Here is a 23,597-nt window from a genome sequence, read left to right on the forward strand (position 1 = left end):
AATTGCTTCCTCTTCGAAATCTATAACAGTACTGTGTTTGTGGAGTGGTTGGAATAAGGTCGATACGAACTTGTAGCACATTGTGGTTGAATGTAGCATATTTGTGGTATCAAAACAGTATGTGTGTTGCGAGCCTTAATGTTCTATTAATGGACCACCTTAAATTTTATAAACTAATCAATGTTTATCATAAATATTCATACATACATACATACATACATACATACATACATACATTATACATACATTATCATTATAGACTGTTATGCCTTTCAGCGTTCAGTCTGCAAGCCTCTGAGAATTTTACTAAACGTCGCCACAATCCTCGATTTGCAACTAGTGTTGTGGCCTCATTTAGTTCTATACCTCTTATCTTTAAATCGTTAGAAACCGAGTCTAACCATCGTCGTCTTGGTCTCCCTCTACTTCTCTTACCCTCCATAACAGAGTCCATTATTCTCCTAGGTAACCTATCCTCCTCCATTCGCCTAACATGACCCCACCACCGAAGCCGGTTTATGCGTACAGCTTCATCCATGGAGTTCATTCCTAAATTAGCCTTTATCTCCTCATTCCGATTACCCTCCGGCCATTGTTCCCACCTGTTTGTACCAACAATCATTCTTGCTACTTTCATGTCTGTTACTTCTAACTTATGAATGAGATATCCTGAGTCCACCCAGCTTCGCTCCCGTAAAACAAAGTTGGTCTGAAAACAGACCGATGTAAAGATAGTTTCGTCTGGGAGCTGACTTCCTTCTTACAGAATACTGTTGATCGCAACTGCGAGCTTACTGCATTAGCTTTACGACAACTTGATTCAATCTCACTTACTATATTACCATCCTGGGAGAACACACAACCTAAATACTTGAAATTATCGACCTGTTCTAGCTTTGTATCACCAATCTGACATTCAATTCTGTTGAATTTCTTACCTACTGACATCAATTTAGTCTTCGAGAGGCTAATTTTCATGCCATACTCATTGCATCTATTTTCAAGTTCCAAGATATTAGACTGCAGGCTTTCGGCACAGTCTGCCATTAAGACCAAGTCGTCAGCATAGGCCAAACTGCTTACTACATTTCCACCTAACTGAATCCCTCCCTGCCATTTTATACCTTTCAGCAGATGATCCATGTAAACTACGAACAGCAAAGGTGAAAGATTACAGCCTTGTCCAATTCCTGTAAGTACCCTGAACCAAGAACTCATTCTACCATCAATTCTTACTGAAGACCAATTGTCAACATAAATGCCTTTGATTGATTTTAATAATCTACCTTTAATTCCATAGTCCCCCAGTATGGCGAACATCTTTTCCCTTGGTACCCTGTCATATGCTTTCTCTAGATCTACGAAACATAAACACAACTGCCTATTCCTCTCGTAGCATTTTTCAATTACCTGGCGCATACTGAAAATCTGATCCTGACAGCCTCTCTGTGGCCTGAAACCACACTGGTTTTCATCCAACTTCCTCTCAACGACTGATCGCACCCTCCCTTCCAAGATGCCAGTGAATACTTTGCCTGGTATACTAATCAATGAGATACCTCGATAATTGTTGCAATCCTTCCTGTTCCCTTGCTTATAGATAGGTGCAATTACTGCTTTTGTTCAATCTGAAGGTACCTTACCAATACTCCACGCTAATTTTACTACTCTATGAAGCCATTTCATCCCTGCCTTCCCACTATACTTCACCATTTCAGGTCTAATTTCATCTATTCCTGCTGCCTTATGACAATGGAGTTTATTTACTATCCTTTCCACTTCCTGAAGCATAATTTCACCAACATCATTTTCCTCCTCCCCATGAGCTTGGCTGTTTGCAACACCACCATTATGATTTCCTTTTACATTGAGAAGATGTTCAAAATATTCCCTCCACCTCTCCAGTGATTCCCTGGGATCCATTATGAGTTCACCTGAATTACTCAAAACACTGTTCATTTCCTTTTTCCCTCCCTTTCTAAGATTCTTTATTACTGTCCAGAAAGGTTTCCCTGCTGCTTGACCCAGCCTTTCCAGGTTATTACCAAAATCTTCCCATGACTTCTTTTTGGATTCAACAACTATTTGTTTCGCTCTGTTTCTTTCATCTACATACAAATCCCTGTCCGCCTCGGCCCTTGTTTGGAGCCATTTCTGATTAGCCTTCTTTTTACGTTTACAGGCTGCTCTCACTTCATCATTCCACCAAGATGTTCGCCTTTTCCTATCTTTACACACAGTTGTTCCGAGGCATTCCCTTGCTGTGTCTACTACAGCATCCCTGTATGCCACCCATTTACTTTCTATATCCTGAACCTGCTTACTGTCTACTGTCCGAAACTTCTCACTAATCATATCCATGTACTTCCGTCTAATTTCCTCGTCCTGGAGATTTTCTACCCTTATTCATTTGCAGACAGATTTCACTTTCTCTACCCTAGATATTCCTAACAGATTTCCTGAGTTCAAAGTCTGTTACGATATAGTCTATTATGGATCTGATATTCATACATTTGTAATTAATTACTCTGTTTATTTCAGTTTCATTATGAAATAATGGGCTATCATAAGACAGATTTTGGGCTTTAAAGGGATGTTTGCTACTTGACCAGTACCTCTCGGCATCAGTTAGCTTCTCAATTCTCCTAGTTGCCATCTCGAATCTGAAACTTAATGGTCAGAAATGTCACAGGTGAAAACTCAGCGTGCCTTCAAGAAGTCTCCTTCCCCTTCAACCCTCAAGACTAGGGAAGTGTTAGCTCTCTTTAATGAAAAAATAACATATTTTATGTGTAAGTGAAGATGCATAGCGCATTGTACAAGTGGTTAGTTCTCCGCCCGAAGGATGTTCGGGTCCCAAACACAGAAAGCTCATAGTTTTACGTGATGGTTAACATCGTGATTATCGGAACCACGGGGACGTGACAGGATTTCCAACTTTCCTTATCATCTTCCATACCCTAAATGTCACTGAAGAAGTTTCTTCTTTTTAATTTGTTTACCCCCCAGGGTTGATTTTTCCCTTAGACTCAGCGAGGTATCCCACCTCTACTGTCTCAAGGGCAGTGTCCTGGAGCTTCAGACTTTAGGTCGGGGGATACAACTGGGAAACATGATCAGTACCTCGACCAGGCGGCCTCACCTGCTATGCTGAACTGGGGCCTTATGGAGGGATGGGAAGATTGGATGGGATAGACAAGGAAGCGGGAAGGAAGCGGCCGTGGCCTTAAGTTAGGTACCATCCCGGCATTTGCCTGGAGGAGAAGTGGGAAACCACGAAAGACCACTTCCAGGATAGCTGAAGTGAAAATCGAACCCACCTCTACTCAGTTGACCTCCCGAGGCTGAGTGGACCCCGTTCCAGCCCTCGTACCACTTTTCAAATTTCGTGGCAGGGCCGGGAATCGAACCCGGACCTCCGGGGATGGCAGCTAATCACACTAACCACTACACCACAGAGGCGGACCTGAAGAAGTTTGCTACGTAAATAAGGAAAACGGTAGCAGCCGGACGGTGCTATAATATTTTATTTATTATTTTTGGCCGGGCTGAGTGGCTCAGACGGTTAAGGCGCTGGCCTTCTAACCCCAACTTGGCAGGTTCGATCCTGGCTCAGTCCGGTGATATTTGAAAGTGCTTAAATACGACAGCCCCGTGTCGGTAGATTTACTGGCACGTTAAAGAACTCCTGCGTGACTAAATTCCGGCACCTCGGCGTCTCTGAAGACCTTAAAAAGTAGTTAGTGGGACGTAAAGCAAATAACATTATTATTATTATTATTATTATTATTATTATTATTATTATTATTATTATTATTATTATTAATAATATTTTATTTCTTTACAATTTGCTTCACGTCGCTCCGACACAGATAGATGGGGTTGGAGTGGTCTAGGAGTGTGAAGTAAGTGGCTGTGGCATTATTTTACATTCCCAGCATTTTCCTGGCGAGAAAATGGGAAACTACGGAAAATATCTTCAGGGTTGGCGACAGTGGAGTTCGAACCCACATCTCCCGAATGCAAGCTCACAGCTACGCGACCCTAATCGCGCGGTCAACTCGCTCGGTTAGGTGCTATTACATATCAGACTGCCAAATCCACCGACATGCATACGCCAACTGACCTTAAATGCATAGTTTGTCACTCTTATTGTACAGAGGTTGGCTATATACAGAGCGACGTTGCCCACTTCACCAATACCTCAATCGCTTTCATATTGTCAAAGCCAAGGATACGACCCCTAGCTTTCGTAAGAGGGACTAAAAGGACGCAAAGCAGGAGCTCTCGGCTTGGGAGCTTGTAACGGTCACCACGGCCCCTCGCTGAATCTGCTATCTTGCCCGGCTCCTCACTTGTATCTGTTGTATCCGAATTCTCTTGGTCAATTGGGCCGATGTCCAGCGAGTCTTTCATTTGCAAGCACCACTTATTGGACAATTCCAGTTTTTTTTCTTTTTTCTGAAGTAAGGCTGAGTGGTTCAGATGGCTGAAGAGCTGGCTTTCTGACCACAACTTGGCAGGTTCGATCCTGGCTCAGTCCGGTGGTATTTTAAGGTGCTCAAACACGTCAGCCTTGTATCGATAGATTTACTGGCACGTAAAAGAACTCCTGTAGAACTACATTCCGGCAGTTCCGCATCTCTGAAGACCGTCAATTGTACTAATGAAACGTAAAACAATAACATTATTATTACTACTACTACTACTATTAATATTATTATTATTATTATTATTATTTCCGGTAACTTTGTTCTTCAAACTGTCAGAACTCTTCCATTATTTTCCTATGATTAAAGTTCAGATGAGATGGTTGACCTGTTGTACTTTCCCTTAAAACAGCGATCGACAGATAACCAAAGCAAAGAAAATGACCACAGCAGAAGAAATGGTTTTTCTTCTTCTTCATTCCAGTCTCTTTCCTAACTACTTGGCGTGGGCAGAATGTGTGCCAATCCCACTTACCGTGGCTTCTTCTTTCCTGGAGACCCTAGGTTCGATTTTCGGCCAAGTCAGGAATTTTTCCATGAATCTGAGGGCTGGTTTGAGGTCCACTCACCTTAAGTGAAGACAATTGAGAAGCTATCAGACATTGTGATAGTGACCCCGGTTTAGAAAGCCAAGAATATTGGCCGAGAGTATTCGACGTTCAGTTCACATTTCACCTCGTGATCTGCAGGCCTTCGGGTGGAGCAGCGGTCGCTGAATAGACCAAAGCCTCTCAGGGCTGAAGCGCTATGGCGTTTGGTTTGATTTGGTCTTGACGTTATGTGTCGATTAAACCCAGTTTTACGGCGGGATGCATTTTCTCTTAGGAGAGTTGTATGTTTCTGTGGTGGTTAGTAGTGTGGTGTGTATATGAAGAAGCCCCGAGAGGCTACTGAAATCCTCGGTAATCGAACTTGAAGCCCTCCGAATGAAGTGACTATTGAGCCGTGGAGCCGGACCAGAATATATAGTGCTATATTTTATGAGAGATGGATCTAGGATTTCTATCACAATAACCGCCGTGGATGTGATGGTAGAATACACCCGCGGTATCCCTTGCCAGTCGTATAAGACGACTGAAAAGTGAAACAGGAGCTCTCAAATTAGGAGCGTGAAATGGCAGCCATGGTTCCCCAAGCTGAACCTGGCATTGTTTCCACTTATTTGTGTCAAGCTGTCCGGCTCCATGGCTAAATGGTTAGCGTGCTGACCTTTGGTCACAGGGATCCCGGGTTCAATTCCCAGTTGGCTCGGGAATTTTAACCACCATTGGTTAATTTCGCTGGCACGGGGGGTGGGTGTACGTGTTGTCTTCATCATCATTTCATCCTCATCACGACGCGCAGGTCGCCTACGGGTGTCAAATCAAAAGACCTGCAGCTGCCGAGCCGAATATGTCCTCGGACACTTCCGGCACTAAAAGCCATACACCATTCCATTTTGTGTCAAGCTCCTCACTTTTCATCTTTCTTAACCTATCTCCCTTACTCAAAACTTTTCCCCTTCCGATCCCTACGATAATTAGGTTTGCGAGCCCTAGAGAGTCTTTTATTTTCACGCCCTTCCTCGCCTTTTCCTTTCTTTTTCCGATACCTTCATTCTTCAAAGTATCAGACCTCTTCCATTTTCCTTCTTATTAGTGTTAAAAGAGGATGATCACCTACATGTACTTCCTCCTAAAACAGTAATCCTTATTATTATAATAAACAATTAACTACATATTCACAATAAACACAATCAAGATATTACACATAATGTAATATGTGTCGATCCTTTATTTATAATAAAGGCTAAACATGCATATCACTGCCTATAAAAGAAAGACTGAATGTAGAGTAGGTATGTATATTAAAACAAACATATTTTCCTCTTGTTATCCTTTGTTTGTATTCAGCTTCACATGACTATTCTATTCTATGGGAACAACAAATGACGGGTGTGTGGTTCTAAATATTATCTTAACACAGCATACGTTGAAAGGCTGGAGCACAACACATGTTAATACAATATCACACATGAACTTCGCGTACACGGTCAATGGCAGGTGGTAATTAATTCTGGTCCCGCTCGCTGTTAATTATGTTTACCTACAATATATTATACAGTATACAGAATAATCATGTATTTAGCAGAAACAAAATGAACACAGTGGGGTGTTAGGTGCACGTCCTACCAGCATCTCTGCTGCCAACACGTTTCGTGTCAAGTCGGTATGAGCATGCAGAACGTACAGCCTCGGTCCACAACAAAATGCAATTCATACACAGCAATCCCAGTTAGAGGTATGAATACGTACATATACACATCATCATTATAGACTGTTATGCCTTTCAGCATTCAGTCTGCAAGCCTCTGTGAATTTACCAAACATCGCCACAACACTCTAAATCAGAGCCTCTCAGGGTGCATGAGCCGTGCAATGCACGGGCGCAAGGTGCAGGAGACGACTTCACTAGGTGGACCAGATTGCAAACCCCCACTCCACTTCCCCCCACACATGTCTTACCCGTTCGGCCTGTCTTCGCATTCTCCACTTTCGCTGCTGATCCTCCCCTCACTGCGAAATGTTTATGTGCGGTGAGCGGTGACACTATTGTATGGGACAACGTTACCGGTGTTAAAACACTCTTCTTTCAATTTGGTTTGAGCAGACAATTTATCTTCTCAAGCTCTTCTTTTCCTTTATCTTTGCAATGATACCAGTTATGCCTGCAACAAGGGACCGGCGGACAGCAATTTGAGAGCCTTCTTTAAATTACAATCAGAAATAGGCCTACTCGCACGCAATCTAGTTTTCGTACAAGTCAAAGCAGGAAAAAATACCTTTCACATATGCATGTGGAACCAAATATAGAAATCTTAGCTGCTCTCGATGCAGCTTAGGAAAATCTTCCTTAGAAAAAAATCTCGTAGAATTTGAGCAAAGCCTTTGTAATGGAAAATAGATATTTTTGATTAACTTATCACATAATTATTGTCCCACGGATTAAGCATTTGCCTATATCGTCACGACTGACAAAGAAATACGAAAGTTCCCAGTTCGATTGAAATGGACTTTCGGAAGTCTTTGCTTTCTTTGAAACAGGTTGCTCCATTATTATGTTGTTGTCTTGCGCTTATCTATTTCACTGATAAACAAACCGTCTGTCACCGAAAGCTTCGTCACTCTCAGCGCACTACACCATCCGAGTCAAGTCGAGTCGGAACGATGCACAGTGCACGGAGTCTCTGCGCCTCGATATGCATGCGTGAGATTTTGAACGTTTGAGAGGCCCTGCTCTACATATTTGCAACTAGTGCTGTGGCCTCATTTAATTCTACACCTCTTATCTTTAAATCGTTAGAAACTGAGTTTAACCATCGTCGTCTTGGTCTACCTCTACTTCTCTCACCCTCCATAACAGAGTCTATTACTCTCCTAGGTAACCTTTCCTCCTCCATTCGCCTCGCATGACCTCACCACCGAAGCCTGTTTAGAGGTATGAATTGAAGAGAGAATTTCTACATTTATGAAAGACTTTTACTTTTCTGGAAAAGATAGGTCTTATGGCGACGATTGGACAGGAACGGCCTAGGAATGGGAAGGAAGCGGCCGTGGCCTTAATTAAGGTACGACCCCAGCATTTGCCTGTTGTGAATATGGAAAACCACGGAAAACCATCTTCAGGGCTGCCGACAGTAGGATTCGAACCAACTATCTCCCGGATACGAGCTCACAGCTGCGCGCCCCTACCGCACGGCCAACTCGCCCGGTAGAAGAGTGTCTAACGGTGATTTGAAGGGTATAACATTTTATTATTATCTTTATTGCTATCATCATCATCATCATCATCATCATCATGAAAATGAAGAAAATGAAAATCCACAGCCTGTTTCCGGTCATTCAACCTGGTCAGGAATGGAATAAATGAAGCCCCCATCTAGCGGCGAGGGTAGGAATTGTGCCGGTTGCCAAAGCCTGTCGCACTTCTCTGCGGCAATGAGTAATGACTGACAGATGAAATGAAATGATATTGGAGAGTGTCGCTGGAATGAAAGACGACAGGAAAAACCGGAGTACTCGGAAAAACCTGTCCCGCCTCCACTTTGTCCAGCACAAATCTCACATGGAGTGATCGGGATTTGAACCACGGAACCCAGCGATGAGAGACCGGCGCGCTGCCATCTGAGCCACAGAGGCTCATCATCATTATCATCATCATCATCAGTGTGTTTTTTTCCTAAGAAAAAGGGCGGCGGTACTCACCCGAATTTCTTCAAAAACTGAATCTCACAGTTTGTTCATATCTCCAGTTGTACCGTTTACTTCCCTTTCAAAGGTATTTTTTTCTATAGGCCCACTGAGAAGAAATTTTCACTTCATCTATTTTTCTCCTAAACTTGTAAATTTTTGGCACACCTTGCAACCTGTTTTTTTTATTTTTTTTATTTTTATATAAAGCCACTCGTACTCTGGAATAAATATTGTTTCCGAATTAATGTCCAACAATCGGGCCCATCATATTCAGAACTGTTTCCCTCTGAACTACAGTAAATCTATCGGTGCTTGAAATGTTATCTTCATATTCACTTGATTCACTGCTCGCAGATTCGGAAATAGTTCAAAAGAATCGTCATGCTTTCTTTCATTGGATACCGGTACTAAATAATTATTTTATTCATTACAGTTCTTTAACCTGTGAACCAATACACCCCTTACTCCTACTAAATAACTATGAACTCGCTCGCCTCGGCAGATTTTCAAATTATTTAAAAACGAAAACAGGTCAGTTTAAACATACATTAACCCCGGATTAACAACCGGGCTGAGTGGCTCAAACGGTTGAGGCGCTGGCCTCATGAGCCCAACTTAGCAGGTTCGATCCTGGCTCAGTCCGGTGGTATTTGAAAGTGCTCAAATACGTCAGCCTCGTGTCGGTAGATTTAGTGGCACGTGGGACTAAATTCCGGCACCTCGACGTCACCGAAAACCGTAAAAGTAATTAGTGGGACGTAAAGTCAATAACATTATTGTTGTTGTTGTTTTCTCTAAGCTCTTCTTGGCAGCAACGTGTATTTGCTGCACTGCATATTTCAGCAAGTCTTTGGTGGTTTGATTAGGGATGTATACTGTGAAGTTGGCCAAAATAGTTTTCATCTCATTCTCGTGAGCTTTCAGTTTCCGTCGTTTGATTCGCTTGAGTCCGGTCTTTGGGTTACTGATTTGGTTATTCTTATTTGATCGAGGATGTAACAAAGCAAACGATGTTGGGGAGCAACGCTATCGTATGTAATTACTTTGGTATAATTCACCAATTTCAGATCACGTCGCGCACAATCCAGTAATCAATCTTGATTGCATTTCCGCCCACTAGTGTTGGTGATTAGGTGCGTCGGTCGGACATTTCTTGAAGTAAGTGCTGGTCACACATACAGTAGATTTGTTGAAGAAATGAAGTCCGATCACGTTTTCTTATCGACTGTCCAGGATGTCAACTTTACGAGCAGTTTCGTCGGTTGCAACGCAGCGGATTTCTATTTTTTTTTTCTATTGGCTTTACGTCGCACCGACACAGATATGCCTTATGCCGACGATGGGACAGGAAAGGGCTAGGACTGGGACGGAAGCGGCCGTGGCCTTAATTAAGGTACTGCCACAGCATTTGCCTGGTGTGAAAATGGGAAACCACGTAAAACCATCTTCAGGGCTGCCGACGGTGGGGTTCGAACCTACTATCTCCCGAATACTGGATACTGGCCGCACGTAAGCGACTGCAGCTATCGAGCTCGGTGGACTTCTATTAATACTTTACAGTTTACGATGGGCAAGTCTGATGCTATCTTGTTCCTCTTCATATGTCTTGTATTTTTCAGGAAATCCCGATAATGGCAGGAACCTAGAACATGTGCAAGAGCTTCAGTTTCCTTGCCGTGTCTGCAACAGGTATTGCCCAGTAGGAATAAAAAGATCACAGAAAACTGTCCCCACTGGTTAAGTATAAGACACAGACACTTGTCCTTAACTTTGCCAATTAAAATAAACCATATCTATCTATCCATCTATCTATCTATCTATCTATCTATCTATCTATCTACCTATCTATCTATCTATCTATCTATCTATCTATCTATCTATCTATCTATCTATCTATCTATCTATCTATCTACCTATCTATCTACCTATCTATCTATCTATCTATCTATCTATCTACCTATCTATCTATCTATCTATCTATCTATCTATCTATCTATCTATCTATCTATCTATCTATCTACCTATCTATCTATCTATCTATCTATCTATCTATCTATCTATCTATCTATCTATCTATCTATCTATAAATGGGTCATTTCTAAACAATAATAAAAATACAAATCACAATTTGTAATTGCGAGGCTAGCCAGAAAGCTTGTAAGCTTATAATTACTATAAAAACCACAAAATTCAGGATATAAAACAATTATTCTACTATAATCTATGGGGCTGAAAATTGGGTTCTGAGTAAGGAAAGCAGCTCGTCAATAATATTTCAAAATAAAATTCATCCCCACAGACGCGCAGGTCGCCTATATCAACTCGAAAGACTTCCACCAGACTTCTCCGGAGGCCACATGCCATCATTATTATTCTTATTACTATTATTTTATTTGCGAATTGACCACTGAGAATCACGCTACAATTTCATTTTTTTATATATAAAGTTCCTCTTCCTCCAGTATTCCTTCGTATGGGCCCTATCTCTGCACATAGTTATAAGGGTATTTAGGGTTTGTAGTAAGGATGTAAAGAAGATGGCATGTAAGTCTCTGGTAAAACCCCAACTAGGGTATGGTTCCAGTGTATGGGACCCTCACCAGGATTACTTGATTCAGGAACTGGAAAAAATTCAGCTCGATTTGTTCCGGGTGATTTCTGACAAAACAGGAGCGTTACAAAAATGTTGGAAAGTTTGGGCTGGAAGGACTTGGGAGAAAGGAGACGAGCTGCTCGAGTAAGAGGTATGTTCCGAGCTGGAGAGATGACGTGGGAGGACATCAGTAGACGAATAAGTTTGAGTGGCGTCTTTAAAAGTAGCAAAGATCACAATATGAAGGTAATGTTGGAATTCAAGAGGACAAATTGAGGCAAATATTCGTTTATAGGAAGTGGAGTTAGGGATTGGAATAACTTACCAAGGGAAATGTTCAATAAATGTCTAATAACATTGAAATCATTTAAGAAAAGGCTAGGAAGACAACAGATAGGGCATCTGCCATCTGGGCTACTGTCCTAAATGCAAATCAGCATTGATTGATTGATTGATTGATTGGATTGATTGATTGATTGATTGATTGATTGATTGATTGATTGATTGATTGATTGATTGATTGATTGATTGATTGATTGATTGATTGATTGATTGATTGATTGATTGATTGATTGATTGATTGATTGATTGATTGATTGATTGATTGATTGATTGATTGATTGATTGATTGATTGATTGATTGATTGATTGATTGATTGATTGATTGATTGATTGATTGATTGATTGATTGATTGATTGATTGATTGATTGATTGATTGATTGATTGATTGATTGATATGCTGTTTCTTCTGTTCATCCGTCCAGGCTCTTCTCGTCTTTCGAACTGAAACCCTTCCAGGATTTGAATCATGGCCCGCAATGTTTTCCTGTCTAACATCTGAACATCTGAAATTCCTGGATGTTGGACTTCTCTAGATCTTTACGAACTTCCTCAATCCATACCGTCGTTGCCTTCTGTTCCACAGGTAGTCGAATAACTTTTCGGTTAGTCTGGTTTTCTTCATTCTGTATAAATATCCGAGAAATGACAACGATCTCTTTTTCATTGTCTCTGAAATTTTCTCCACATTTTTCTAGACTTCATTGTTGTTCCCAAAAAAATTTCAGCCGGTTTCAGTCTGGATTGGGCCCAAGATTTTTCGTATTAGTATTCTTTCTAAGATCCCCACCTTCTCCAACTTGTAATTCATCGAGAGGCACTCGCTGGCATACAGATATTCTGTTTTCACTACAGTGTTGTAATGCCTTAATTTGGAATTCCATGACATGCATTTCTTGTTGTAGATGTTTGTAGTCAGTCTATAAGCTGTGTGCCTTTTTGAGATACGACCGTCTACAGCAGCTTTTTCTAGTCCGATCTCTTGTATGATTTCACCAAGGTATTTGAAATTTTTAACCCTCTGAATCTGTCCAATCTCTTTTTCAAGGAATTGTAGTCCATATTTATCATTCATTATGAACTTGGTCTTCTCTTTTGAAATCCTAAGTCCCGTCTTCCTAGTGATCTTTTCCAGGAGGATCTATATGACCGCTTCCTCTAGGTTTTCTGAAAGTATCGCAAAATCTTCAACGAAAGCCAAGCAGTTGACTTTGATTCCTCCCGATTTTCTTCCTAGGCAGATCGGAGTTATCCCTTGATTTTCAAGCTCCGACTTCCAAATTCTCTCAATCTTCTCTGGGACACAGTTGAATAATAGTGGTGATAATCCATCACGCTGTCGCACACGTGTCTTAATTTCAAGTGACTGAGACAATTCTCCCATTAATTTCACCTTAGAAGTTGTGCCTGTTATGGTTTCTCTGATAATGTTTGCCAGTTTAGAGTTTAGTTTTGACCCCAAATTCTCTGATGATCTTATCTAGGGTCTCTCTGCCCACCGAGTCAAAGGCTTTTTTGAAGTCAATGAAAGAAACTACTATATTTTTATTATTCTCCAAGTTGCTTATCTAGGATTCTTTCAGTTCTGTTCAGAAGTATCTTGGAGAGGATTTTGTAAGCGACTGGGAGTAGCGACACGCCTCTATAGTTGTTAACATATTGTTTGTTTCATTTCTTATGGAGTGTGTGGATCAGCGCTGTTTTCCATTCGTCTGGTAGCTTTTCTGTCTCCCATATTTGCCGGAAAATATGATGCAGGTCGTCCAGGATTTCCGGTTCATCCCATTTCAGCATTTTTGCTGATATTGAGTCTTTTGCACTGGCTTACCTGTTCTTGAGACTTTTTAGGGCTTCTTTTATTTATTTATTTTTTGTTGGTGGCATGTCATCTTCTGGGTTCATAGGAGGAGCCATAAGTTCTAGTTCATTTATCTGGGCTTTCCGAGCGACCACAACTCGCTAAGATTGGGATTTGGTGATTTCCAAAGTTTCTGCTTTTTGGGCAGGTATCTAAAAGCTCCTGATTTCAGAACCAGATTGAATGATTAACATACAGTAGTTATTATTATTATTGTTGTTGTTATTATTATTAGCTATAATCCGAAGTACACTTTTGAGTTGGTTAGGGCATATCCGATGTAATGATGGCCTATATCATGAAAATCTAACAGGACGGCCAGTTGGAGGAACACCTCTAGGTAGTCCAAGTTTTCACTTGAGTGAGCAAGTAACTCGGGATTTTCAGGGCGTTAAAGGAGATGTTGGTGAAGCTTGGGATAGAAGAAATTTGCAGGTATTTCTGGGCGAGGTTAAACAGTCCCTAGGTTTTAAATGGCCATAGTTGTAAATAAATAATAATGTAATTGGTTTTTCGTTCCACTAACTACTTTTACAGTTTTCACAGACATCTATTTGTCCGAATTTTTTCCTGTAGGAGTCCTTTTACTTGCCAGTAAATCTACTAGCAGGAGGCTGACGTATTTGAGCACCTTGAAATACCACCGGAATGACCGGTGGGATCGAATCCGCCAACTTGAGCTCAGCTGACCAGTGCTCTACCATCTGCGCTACTCATCCTGGTACTTGTATGTGTAAGTGCGAGGCTATCGTGTGGCACTAGTTCTAGTGAAGTGTTAACAACTACACTCTAGAAAACAGAAGAATTCGAAATCAAATACCTAAATCGTCTTCCAAATAATTCCTATTTGTAATGCAAGGTAATATCTATTAAAAATCTTCCCACGATCTTTCAAGGTATGTTATTTCTGTGGTACTAAGGCGGAACGCGATATGTCAAAAAACTTACTTTTGAGAAGGCTCTTTTAAAAGTTGCCCAGCTTGCTGAAATTCATATTGCATTTGAATGACCTCTAAATTGTGAATTGTAAATTTTTGAATGTAATAGAAGAAGGAACATGTTTTATTCTTATTTATTCAGCAAATCCAGGAAACAAATAACTCAGTTGCCTCAATATCTATGTACTGAACATATCGCAGTCTTTATGAACAGAGAATTTTACAAGCACCAGAATCATATCGGGCTTTGAAATCATACCTTTCGTCGCAAAATCTATGTACCATAGTGGCATAAAAACGGAAAATTAGTACCACAGATTTCATCTCAATAATGGCTTCAGTCGGTTGCTCGAGAGTTTCGTTTAAATTATAAATCTTATCTCACATGTTCGCATATGCCCACTCCTGACACGTGCTGAGATATCGATTGTATCAAAATCAACTTTTGAGACTTGAGACATATTAGCCATCACCCTTATGTAGTGTGTGCATGTTCATCATCTTATCCGTTAGTCTGGTATATTTTTGTATGTGATTCTTTTTCTTTTGATTTACGATTACAAAGCATTCCTGACGAATTTAATTATTATACGGGCATGTACGGGGAAGGAGTATTGGGATAACGCTGGACAAAAATCACTTTCAGTATACCTGTTACCAGCTCCGGATTTCGAAACTTTAATATTCAAACTGCGCAGCTTCCCAATTCTAAAGTGGAGCGTGAATAACGAATACTTTTGTCAATAACAGTCCTCAAACTGTAAGAAACAACATGTTTATCAATCAAGAAAAAAACTCGTCAGCACAGAAGTTTACCTGAGTTGTCGAACTGTTCTTGAGCCAGTTTTTGATTGGTGAGCGTTGCTAGTACAGGGGTGACCAACTTTTGCCAAGCTCGGTCCCCCACGGTCGCAGTACACCTCAACTCCATGGCCCCTCCTGGACGTTCAAAGAAACGACGTTCTGCTATGAAGTGGAGAGGAAGGGATCGGGTCACGAATCCTTGGGCGTCCACTTCGTCGTGTGGAGGATCAATGTCCAGCAGCCAGCGTTCGGCCTGTTAACAGAAGTTAGAGTCCCTCTAAACTGATTAATAATAATAATAATAATAATAATAATAATAATAATAATAATAATAATAATAATAATAATAATAATAATACCGGAGGTATACCCCCACTCCGTACATTCAAACTGAGCGCTTTTTAGAAGGCCATTTGTAATACGACCAGTGAACACACTAGCTGTAGAAGTTTGGAACTTCAACTTCAGGTGTCTCTACTGCCGACTTATGTGCCAACACCCCCCCCCCCTCCTTGGTGAAAGGATGGACACTTAATTTTCAAGTGAATTTTGTTTTTTATCAGTTGGCTAAACTGTAATTTTTGTATATTCTTTTCTGTGTTCTTAGGTTACTAGCACTGTTTCTTCATGTAAATTTTCCACCAATCACAGATTTTGGATATTTATTGAACTAGCCAATATAAATTGAGGATGTGTACAGGGCTTCTGCCCAGAGTGTTCTGGAACCTTCCTCTCCGCTATAATAGCTGGGGCCTTTTGGGCCATGTTGTCTTTTCCATCGCTCCAGACAAGAAGTTTAGAGTGTGTTCGTAACGGAGGCAGGGGGAAAGCCTTGCTAGTCGTCGGAAGGCTCACCAGCTCAAGGTAATGGCATACATATTTTAATCATGTGATAGGTTTCAAACTTCTTTCGTAATGTAAATGTATCAACTTTTCGATGTAATTTTTCGAACAAGTCTAAGGACTTTATTCTAACTTAGGGAATAAAAGAGCGTTAACCCTCTGGTAGTTCCCAATCAACTTGGTATTGGGGTGACTATGATTTTGTAAACCTTAAAATTTTTATCTCCATTTTGGTATTTAATTCTTTCTCTCATTCCAGTCACCTCAGTGTATAAGCTTAGCCTCTGTAACTTCGGGCCATAAGCCTACATAGGGTTTCTGAGAACTGTCAAGTGTATTACAAAGGAGAGCAAGTGTTCGCCGCCTAACATTTTGGTTTTCGGCCGATATATTCAATATTTTCTTTTTTTCACTGAGGCCAGGTAGAGTGGGCACTTATTGCCTCGGTTAAAGTTTAACTTTCATATTTAAATGTAACTTACGCTGTCGAGCGAGTAAGACAGTGAAAACTGTTTTTTTAATCTAATGTAAAATTTAGATTGTCTTGGAAAGGCTCGATTGTAATAACTTGGAAAATAGTATCCTAAAGTATTAAATGAATGGAGCAGTGGAGCTTCAAGCTCACTCTGTAATTTATTGTGTACCTGATGTTTTGAGGGTCTTCCAAATAATTATTGTTAGTAGAGCTGACGATTCACCTTTGTCTATCCAACTATTATTTGGCGTTGTTCATCTAAATTTGAATTCAGAAAAAAGGAAAGAAAAAAATTAAATCTTGGAGATTTAAATTAAGATTTGATCTTTTCTCTGTCCACCCATTCACGCCCGCACCTTCTTACACCTATGTGCTCCACGGAATCTCCGTAACAATAATAATAACAATAATACCTATTATTATTATTTCACAATGTGCTTTACGTCGCACCGACACAGATAAGCCTCATGGGGACGATGCGAAAGGAACGTGCTGGGAGTGGGAAGGAAGCGACCGTGGCCTTGATTAAATTACAGCCCCTAACCGCACAGCCATTTGCTCCGTAATAATAATAATAATAATAATAATAATAATAATAATAGTTAAGGGGTTACCGTGGAGCAGAAAGAGGTTAAAGAATGTACCGGGTTGAATGGGTCTAACTACAATGTCAAGAATTGGATTAAAACTTTAACAAAGGTTATATTTTCTTTTAGGACTTCAAACTTAACAATTTTTCATAACAATGAAAGAACAGGTAAAATGACAAATTTTAAACAAGACAAGGAAAATCCAAAATTTAGTGACTTTTACAAATCCTGAGCTTCACGCCCCTCGCCTTACAATTCCTGAGCTCCTAGCTCAAATTTACAAAAGAGCACAAATTTATTCAAGGGCAGCAATCCCCTTATTCATGGAGCACTTGCTCACCAAAATCGAATATCTAGCCTTCCAGAGGCACTCTTTACAATTACAAAATTTGGAAAAGAGCGAAGAGGCTCTCAATTTCTTACTGCCTACTCAAGGCAACATTACAATAATCTCGGGTCTTTCAAACCACCAATTACAAATGGAACTTTATTTTTACAGGGGTATTAAATACCCAACCTACTGGGCCTTCGTTGAATAATAATCACAGGTTAAATTAATGGCCCGAACACAAAATGAATGGAGGCGTATACTTGCACTCCTAGATATGAGCACTAACAAAACCTAAGGGGCACTAAGCCGATGAAACAGGGGCTACTCCCAAACCACTGAGGTGATTCGAATAGAAATTACTTTACCACATTACAGAATTAAAAACAGTTATAAAAACGTAGTCACCTCAAACCAAGATGAAGGGGAGCTCGAGAGGGTAATTCACTCTCTATCCCCGATTTACAGTTGAAGATTTAATTTTTTACATTAGCCGGAAGAAGTTACATTTTAAAAAAGCTGGTTACATAACTAAAGAGTCGGACCTCTCTCTCGGGTTAAACTGCGGAGGTAGCAAGAAAGAAAGAAGTTGTGTGGCCATTACCTCGTAGATGTTCGGTTGACCGATGAAAGAAACCGCCCGCCTCCTGCTTTGACACACACGCTCAGTAAGATGACGATCAATTGGCCAAAAACGAGAAAAGCCGCAGTTTATAAACCCTCAGGGAAGGTTCGAGATCAAGATTAAACTAACCACACCTTCTCAATTTTATTGGATAAATTCAAAAGTTACACTTAGAATCGAACAAGAAGCCAATGATAGGTTGAAAATTAAATACAGAAATTAGGGATTGGCTAGATTCAAAACTGGTGGTAAGAAACAGGAAGTATTGCCAACCCAAAAATAAATGAACATCATTCAGTTACAAAAACCTAGAAATACAAAACTTCTTTAAATTATAACTTCTTACACCTCGCACCATGGTGCATGATCATAGTTTTTAGTAGTGTCTTCTCTGGAAGACTGTTCAGACTTCTTGATGAATGTCAAACAAAACAAGTAGAAATTCACTCAGTTTAGGCAACTGCACAATAACAAAATTACATCATATTTCTGTGGTGACATCTTCTGAGTAAAGTTCTAAGTTAGTGTAGTTTCAGTTTCACTGTTTTACCAATAGAGGGGTTCGTTTAGGCACTGAATTTGAATGCGCGGCGTTGGGATGTACCTCCCGGTACAATAATAAGAAGAAGAATATTGTACATTGAATATTGATGCCCATTATCACTTAAGAGTTTGGTGCAATAGGTGTCGTCCACTCTGTATATACAGGGCGGTTGGAAACAACGTGAACTGAGTATATGAACACTAGAGCGTTTATCGCGCCGTTATCTTTTCATCAGCTGCTGAAGTTATCCAATCAGATCGAATCGCGGGCGAATTCAAATAGGGTTTACAAGGCGGTGTTGCTAAATCTACACGTGGCTTCGTCGGGCTTGAGAGCCATGCCGAGAAATGATCATCAAACACCAACGCACCATGGATTTCAGTGTGCTTATTTCTAGTAGAGCCTATCAGCAGGGAGGTCCTTGTTCAAGTCCCACCCCTGGAGAAGTTTATTTCTTATTGATGCTCTCAAGCCAGTCATAAACCACGTGCAAATTTAGTAACACTGCCTCGCAAATTCAATCTGGAATCGCACGCAAAGCGATCTGATTGGCTAACTTCAGTAGCTTATAAAATGACAAGGCTGCGAGATATCTAATTATTTTTTCCACTTATTTATCAGTATGACCATCCCTCTAACGCTCTTTTAACCATTTAACACTGTTTCCGACCATCCTGTACAGCAATTCATTTCAAAATCATGTCGCTTAATAAACAGGACACTGCTTTTCCTATCAAACAAAGAATATATGCTTACCATTTGAAACGGTTCAAGTCCCGTTACAAGGTGATATCTGTATTTTTAGTATTATTATTATTTCATCTGTGATATTATTATTGAATTATTATTATTATTATTATTATTATTATTATTATTATTATTATTATTATTATTATTAATATTATTATTATTATGTCCATACTATTGTTATTTTATCTGTGAGATTACTATTATTGTATTATCATTCTTGTTCAATTCTATTCTGCAATGCTTGTTGCTTGCGTGATTGTAGTTAAATGTATGCATATATACGTGTGTGTAGATTAACATTAGAAACATGTACAGTAAAGAGTTGCTGTATATCAGATGTGGATATGACACTGCTACATTGTGCAATACTGCTGGTATTACTGTCAAGTCATCGCTACGTCATGGCTACGTCATCGTGAGCATTTAGCGTTGTGCTTAGTTTCTTTGAGTTTCCTAGGGAGTCCTGGGCTATTTCACCATTGTATGTAACATTTGTCGCGAGGTGGGAGTAGATAATAGTTATTTCTGGAGATTACGTAGGTGCGTCAGCCAACGTCCTTAAAAGGTGGCTGTATCTTGTAGCGTCAGTCATTATTCAATAGGGAACATGCATGATCCGGGGTTTTAATTAAAAATATGCTAATCTGATTCAAAATTTCATGCAGAATTCAAAAATGTGATCAGAATGTACAAATAATAACTCCAAACATGATAAAACTCTAAATCAATGTACGAAACTGTCACGTGACGCAAGAACGCGATCTCATTGGTCTGATGTCATCGTACAGGTTGACTGAATTAGCAGACGAAATAACACATAGTGTGCTGTGAGAAGCAGGATACACTTCGCGTATTTCTACTTTACGTTAGTGTCTGGTATGGTTAAATTCGAGGTGTATACATTGGATAATAATATGAGTGGTATATTTTAGACTTAAAATGAATCCTGCGCAGACAATGAGGCAGAAAACTTATAAATGGTGTAGAGTTCCGATGTGCAATAACACATCGCATACTATCCCAAACAAGTTGTTTATAAATGTTCCAAAGACGCTAAAACTAGGGAGAAATGGATTTTGGCGAGCCGGAGAAATGCTGGTGATATATCGGAAAAGTCTACAGTTTATTTTTTTGAAGATTTTAACGTAAGATGAATTTGTTTGAATTTTCAATCACTTTTCCATGTCAGCTATTCTAGTGGTAAAACTTTAAATTTTAATGTATGATGCTTTATTAAATGCTTCAATTACATCTTGGAATATGAAAGTAATAAAGAGTGCATTAATGCTGATTATTAAAGTATTCTCCAAACCTAACCTATGTTTTGGGTGATCCATGTCAAGATAATAAATCAAAGGGGTTATGAACCATTTTGACAGCTCTAATTCTACCAATTTATCTTGGCATGCGACAGTTATGTATGTCTTTATTGAAGAGTTTAATTGGTAAAGAAATTTAGGCTATATCTAAATACTCTATAATGTAACAAAGAATAGGCGCGTACATCATGAAAGGAAACAACGTGAATTTAACAAATGTAAAACTCTACACAAAACCAATGCTTGTCTGTTGGGGTCTTATAAGTAAACAATGCTCAATTATAATAATTATCTTAATATTAATGAAATAAATAACATAACTGCACACAGGTGAAAATAGTGATGTAGGTGTTTAAAATATTATCCAACTTAGCCTAAGTTTTAGGTTATACAAGCCAAGTCAATAAACCGAAGGGTAAAAATACCGCGCGAGTTGGCCGTGCGGTTAGGAGCGCGCAGCTGTGAGCTCGCATCCGGGAGATAGTGGGTTTTGAACCCCACTGCCGGCAGCCCTGAGGATGGTTTTCCGTGGTTTTCCACTTTCACACCAGGCAAATGCTGAGGCTGTACCTAAGGCCACGGCCGCTTCGTTCCCATTCCTAGGCCTTTCCTGTCCCATCGTCGCCATAAGACCTATATGTGACAGTGTGACGTAAAGCAAACAGCAAAAAAAAAAAAAAAAAAAAAAGTAAAAGTCAGAGCACCCAAAGACATTCCTGTATTGAACGACTAAAATGTCACCAGGACACTTTTCTTGCCTGATATGCTCAGCTTGTTAAAAGCCAAACGTAATTAATGTTATTGGCTTTACGCCCCACTAACTACTTCTACGATTTTCGGAGACGCCGATGTGCAGGAATTTAGTCCTGCAGGAGTTCTTTTACGTGCCAGTAAATCTACCGACACGAGGCTGACGTATTTGAGCACCTTCAACTACCACTGGACTGAACCAGGATCGAACCTGCCAAGTTTGGCTCAGAAGGCCAACACCTCAACCGTCTCAACCACTCAGCCCGACTTGTGAAAACTAGATGAAGTCATATTTATCTTTATCATGTTTAACTTTTCCCTCCACAAAGATATTTAATGTTTCTCTTTCATGGGCCCCGGAAGTGGGTGGGCCAGTTGTCCCAACCATAAATATATATTTTTTTGGGGAATGATAGATTATAGCCCTATAGTACTATGATCTTTCTTTCTTTCCTTCCTTCTTTCTTTCTTTCTTAATCAGTTTATCCTTCAGGGTTGGTTTTCTCTCGGACTCAGCGAGGGATTTCACCTCTACCACTTCAAGGGCAGTATCCTGGAACGTGAGACTTTGGGTATGGTGCTGAAACTGGTGAGGAGGGCCATTACCTCGCCCAGGCGGCCTCACCTTTTATGCTCAACAGGGGCCTTGTTGGAGGATGGGAGGATCGGAAGGGATAGACAAGGAAGAGGGAAGGAAACGGCCGTGGCCTTAGGTGCCTGGAGGAGAAGTGGGAAAATACGAAAAACAACTTCGAGGATGGCTGAGGTGGGATTCGAAACCCTTCTACTCAGTTGACCTCCCGAGGCTGAGTAGACCCCGTTCCAGTCCTCGTACTATTTGTTTTCAACTTTCATGGCAGAGCCGGGAATCGAAACCGGGCCTCCGGGAGTGGCACACATTAACCACTACACCACAGAAGCGGACTAGTACTATAATACTACCTATATGTTTATGTTAGTGCTGAAATCCGATTTCTTACTTTACTAATGCTGAAAGCCCGAAAATGTAATGTTATTCTTTAATAGGGGAATCAATCTAGAAGGAAATGTTGAAAGTGATGTGATATCTATCCAGGTTCTTTGTTATCCTAATACTATGGGTTACAGTACATTGCACGTATATAAAAGACGCCACTTACAAACTTGCTTGTTATCCGCAAATTTCTGCGGCCACAAAAGTCACATTTTTCAAGAATGATGACATCTACACATGGTAGATTGTCTGACTGTGCTGTTTCGAACCTTTCTTCTGTCATTTCGAAGTTATTCGCCATCATGAATAATAAACAATCGGCTTTTAGCAACGGCTGATGCACGACGGCTGGTAGAGCTGCATGCGGTACTGGATCGTGACGTCACAGCGCGCCGCTTACGTCAGAGGCCGTTTCACTCGCCTTGCGGAAAGGCACTATTAAATGTTTTTTTAATGGTAGAAAACAAGGCAACTTACCACAATGTAATACGTTTACGTACTATTTCATTGGTGTACTTTTCAAAAAAAAAAAAAATTGAAAATGATGCATGTTCCCAATTGGAAGGAGAGGCGACATTTGGTCGGAGTGTGAACGAGATGGAGTGGCCTCAGTCAGTCAAGGGGAGTCATTAGTTAAACGGAAGCTGAACAGCGAAGAAGTCGTTATTCTGTTGGAAGGAGAGGCTACAGTTGGCCATTAAGTGAACGAGATGGAGTGGCCTCAGTCAGTCAACGGGAGTCATAAGTTAAACGGAAGGTGAAGAGAGAAGAAGTGGATAGTGAACAGTGATGGAGTCATAGAAGGATACACTTGCAATGAACTCATACCATACAGACTTACAAAAAAGTCATATGATATGGAGAAGAAGAAGTCACATGGATACATCACCAAATTAGGCGTGACACATCTACAGTAAACACCAGATCTAAGGAATACGTCGTAATTATACCACAAAGTGTTGAAGGTACAGTCAAGTGAACCAGTGAGGGATATATTTCGTATAAATTGTTAAATGTCCGGTCAAGAAGAATTCAAATTCATGCCTAGTTTCTTTCAGTTGCAATGTCATAATTTCATATTCTTATCTGTTTTATCGCAACAAGACTTACTATTTTTATATACAATTTCAAGAATATATTTTGTT

The 23,597-nt window shown here is 40.2% G+C and overlaps 1 protein-coding gene across 1 annotated transcript in view; it reads right to left on the bottom strand.

Annotated features, from left to right (window-relative positions):
- The window catches only part of LOC136858316 (uncharacterized), a 96,241-nt gene that overhangs the window by 28,158 nt on the left and 44,486 nt on the right, over positions 1–23,597 (bottom strand). The window contains exon 5 of the mRNA XM_067137766.2: positions 15,268–15,508. Coding sequence (XP_066993867.2) covers positions 15,268–15,508 — 241 coding nt within the window. The remainder of the gene's footprint in view (positions 1–15,267; positions 15,509–23,597) is intronic.

The sequence above is a fragment of the Anabrus simplex genome, chromosome 1, assembly GCF_040414725.1.
Source record: "Anabrus simplex isolate iqAnaSimp1 chromosome 1, ASM4041472v1, whole genome shotgun sequence".
In the NCBI taxonomy this organism is placed as follows: Eukaryota; Metazoa; Arthropoda; class Insecta; order Orthoptera; family Tettigoniidae; genus Anabrus; species Anabrus simplex.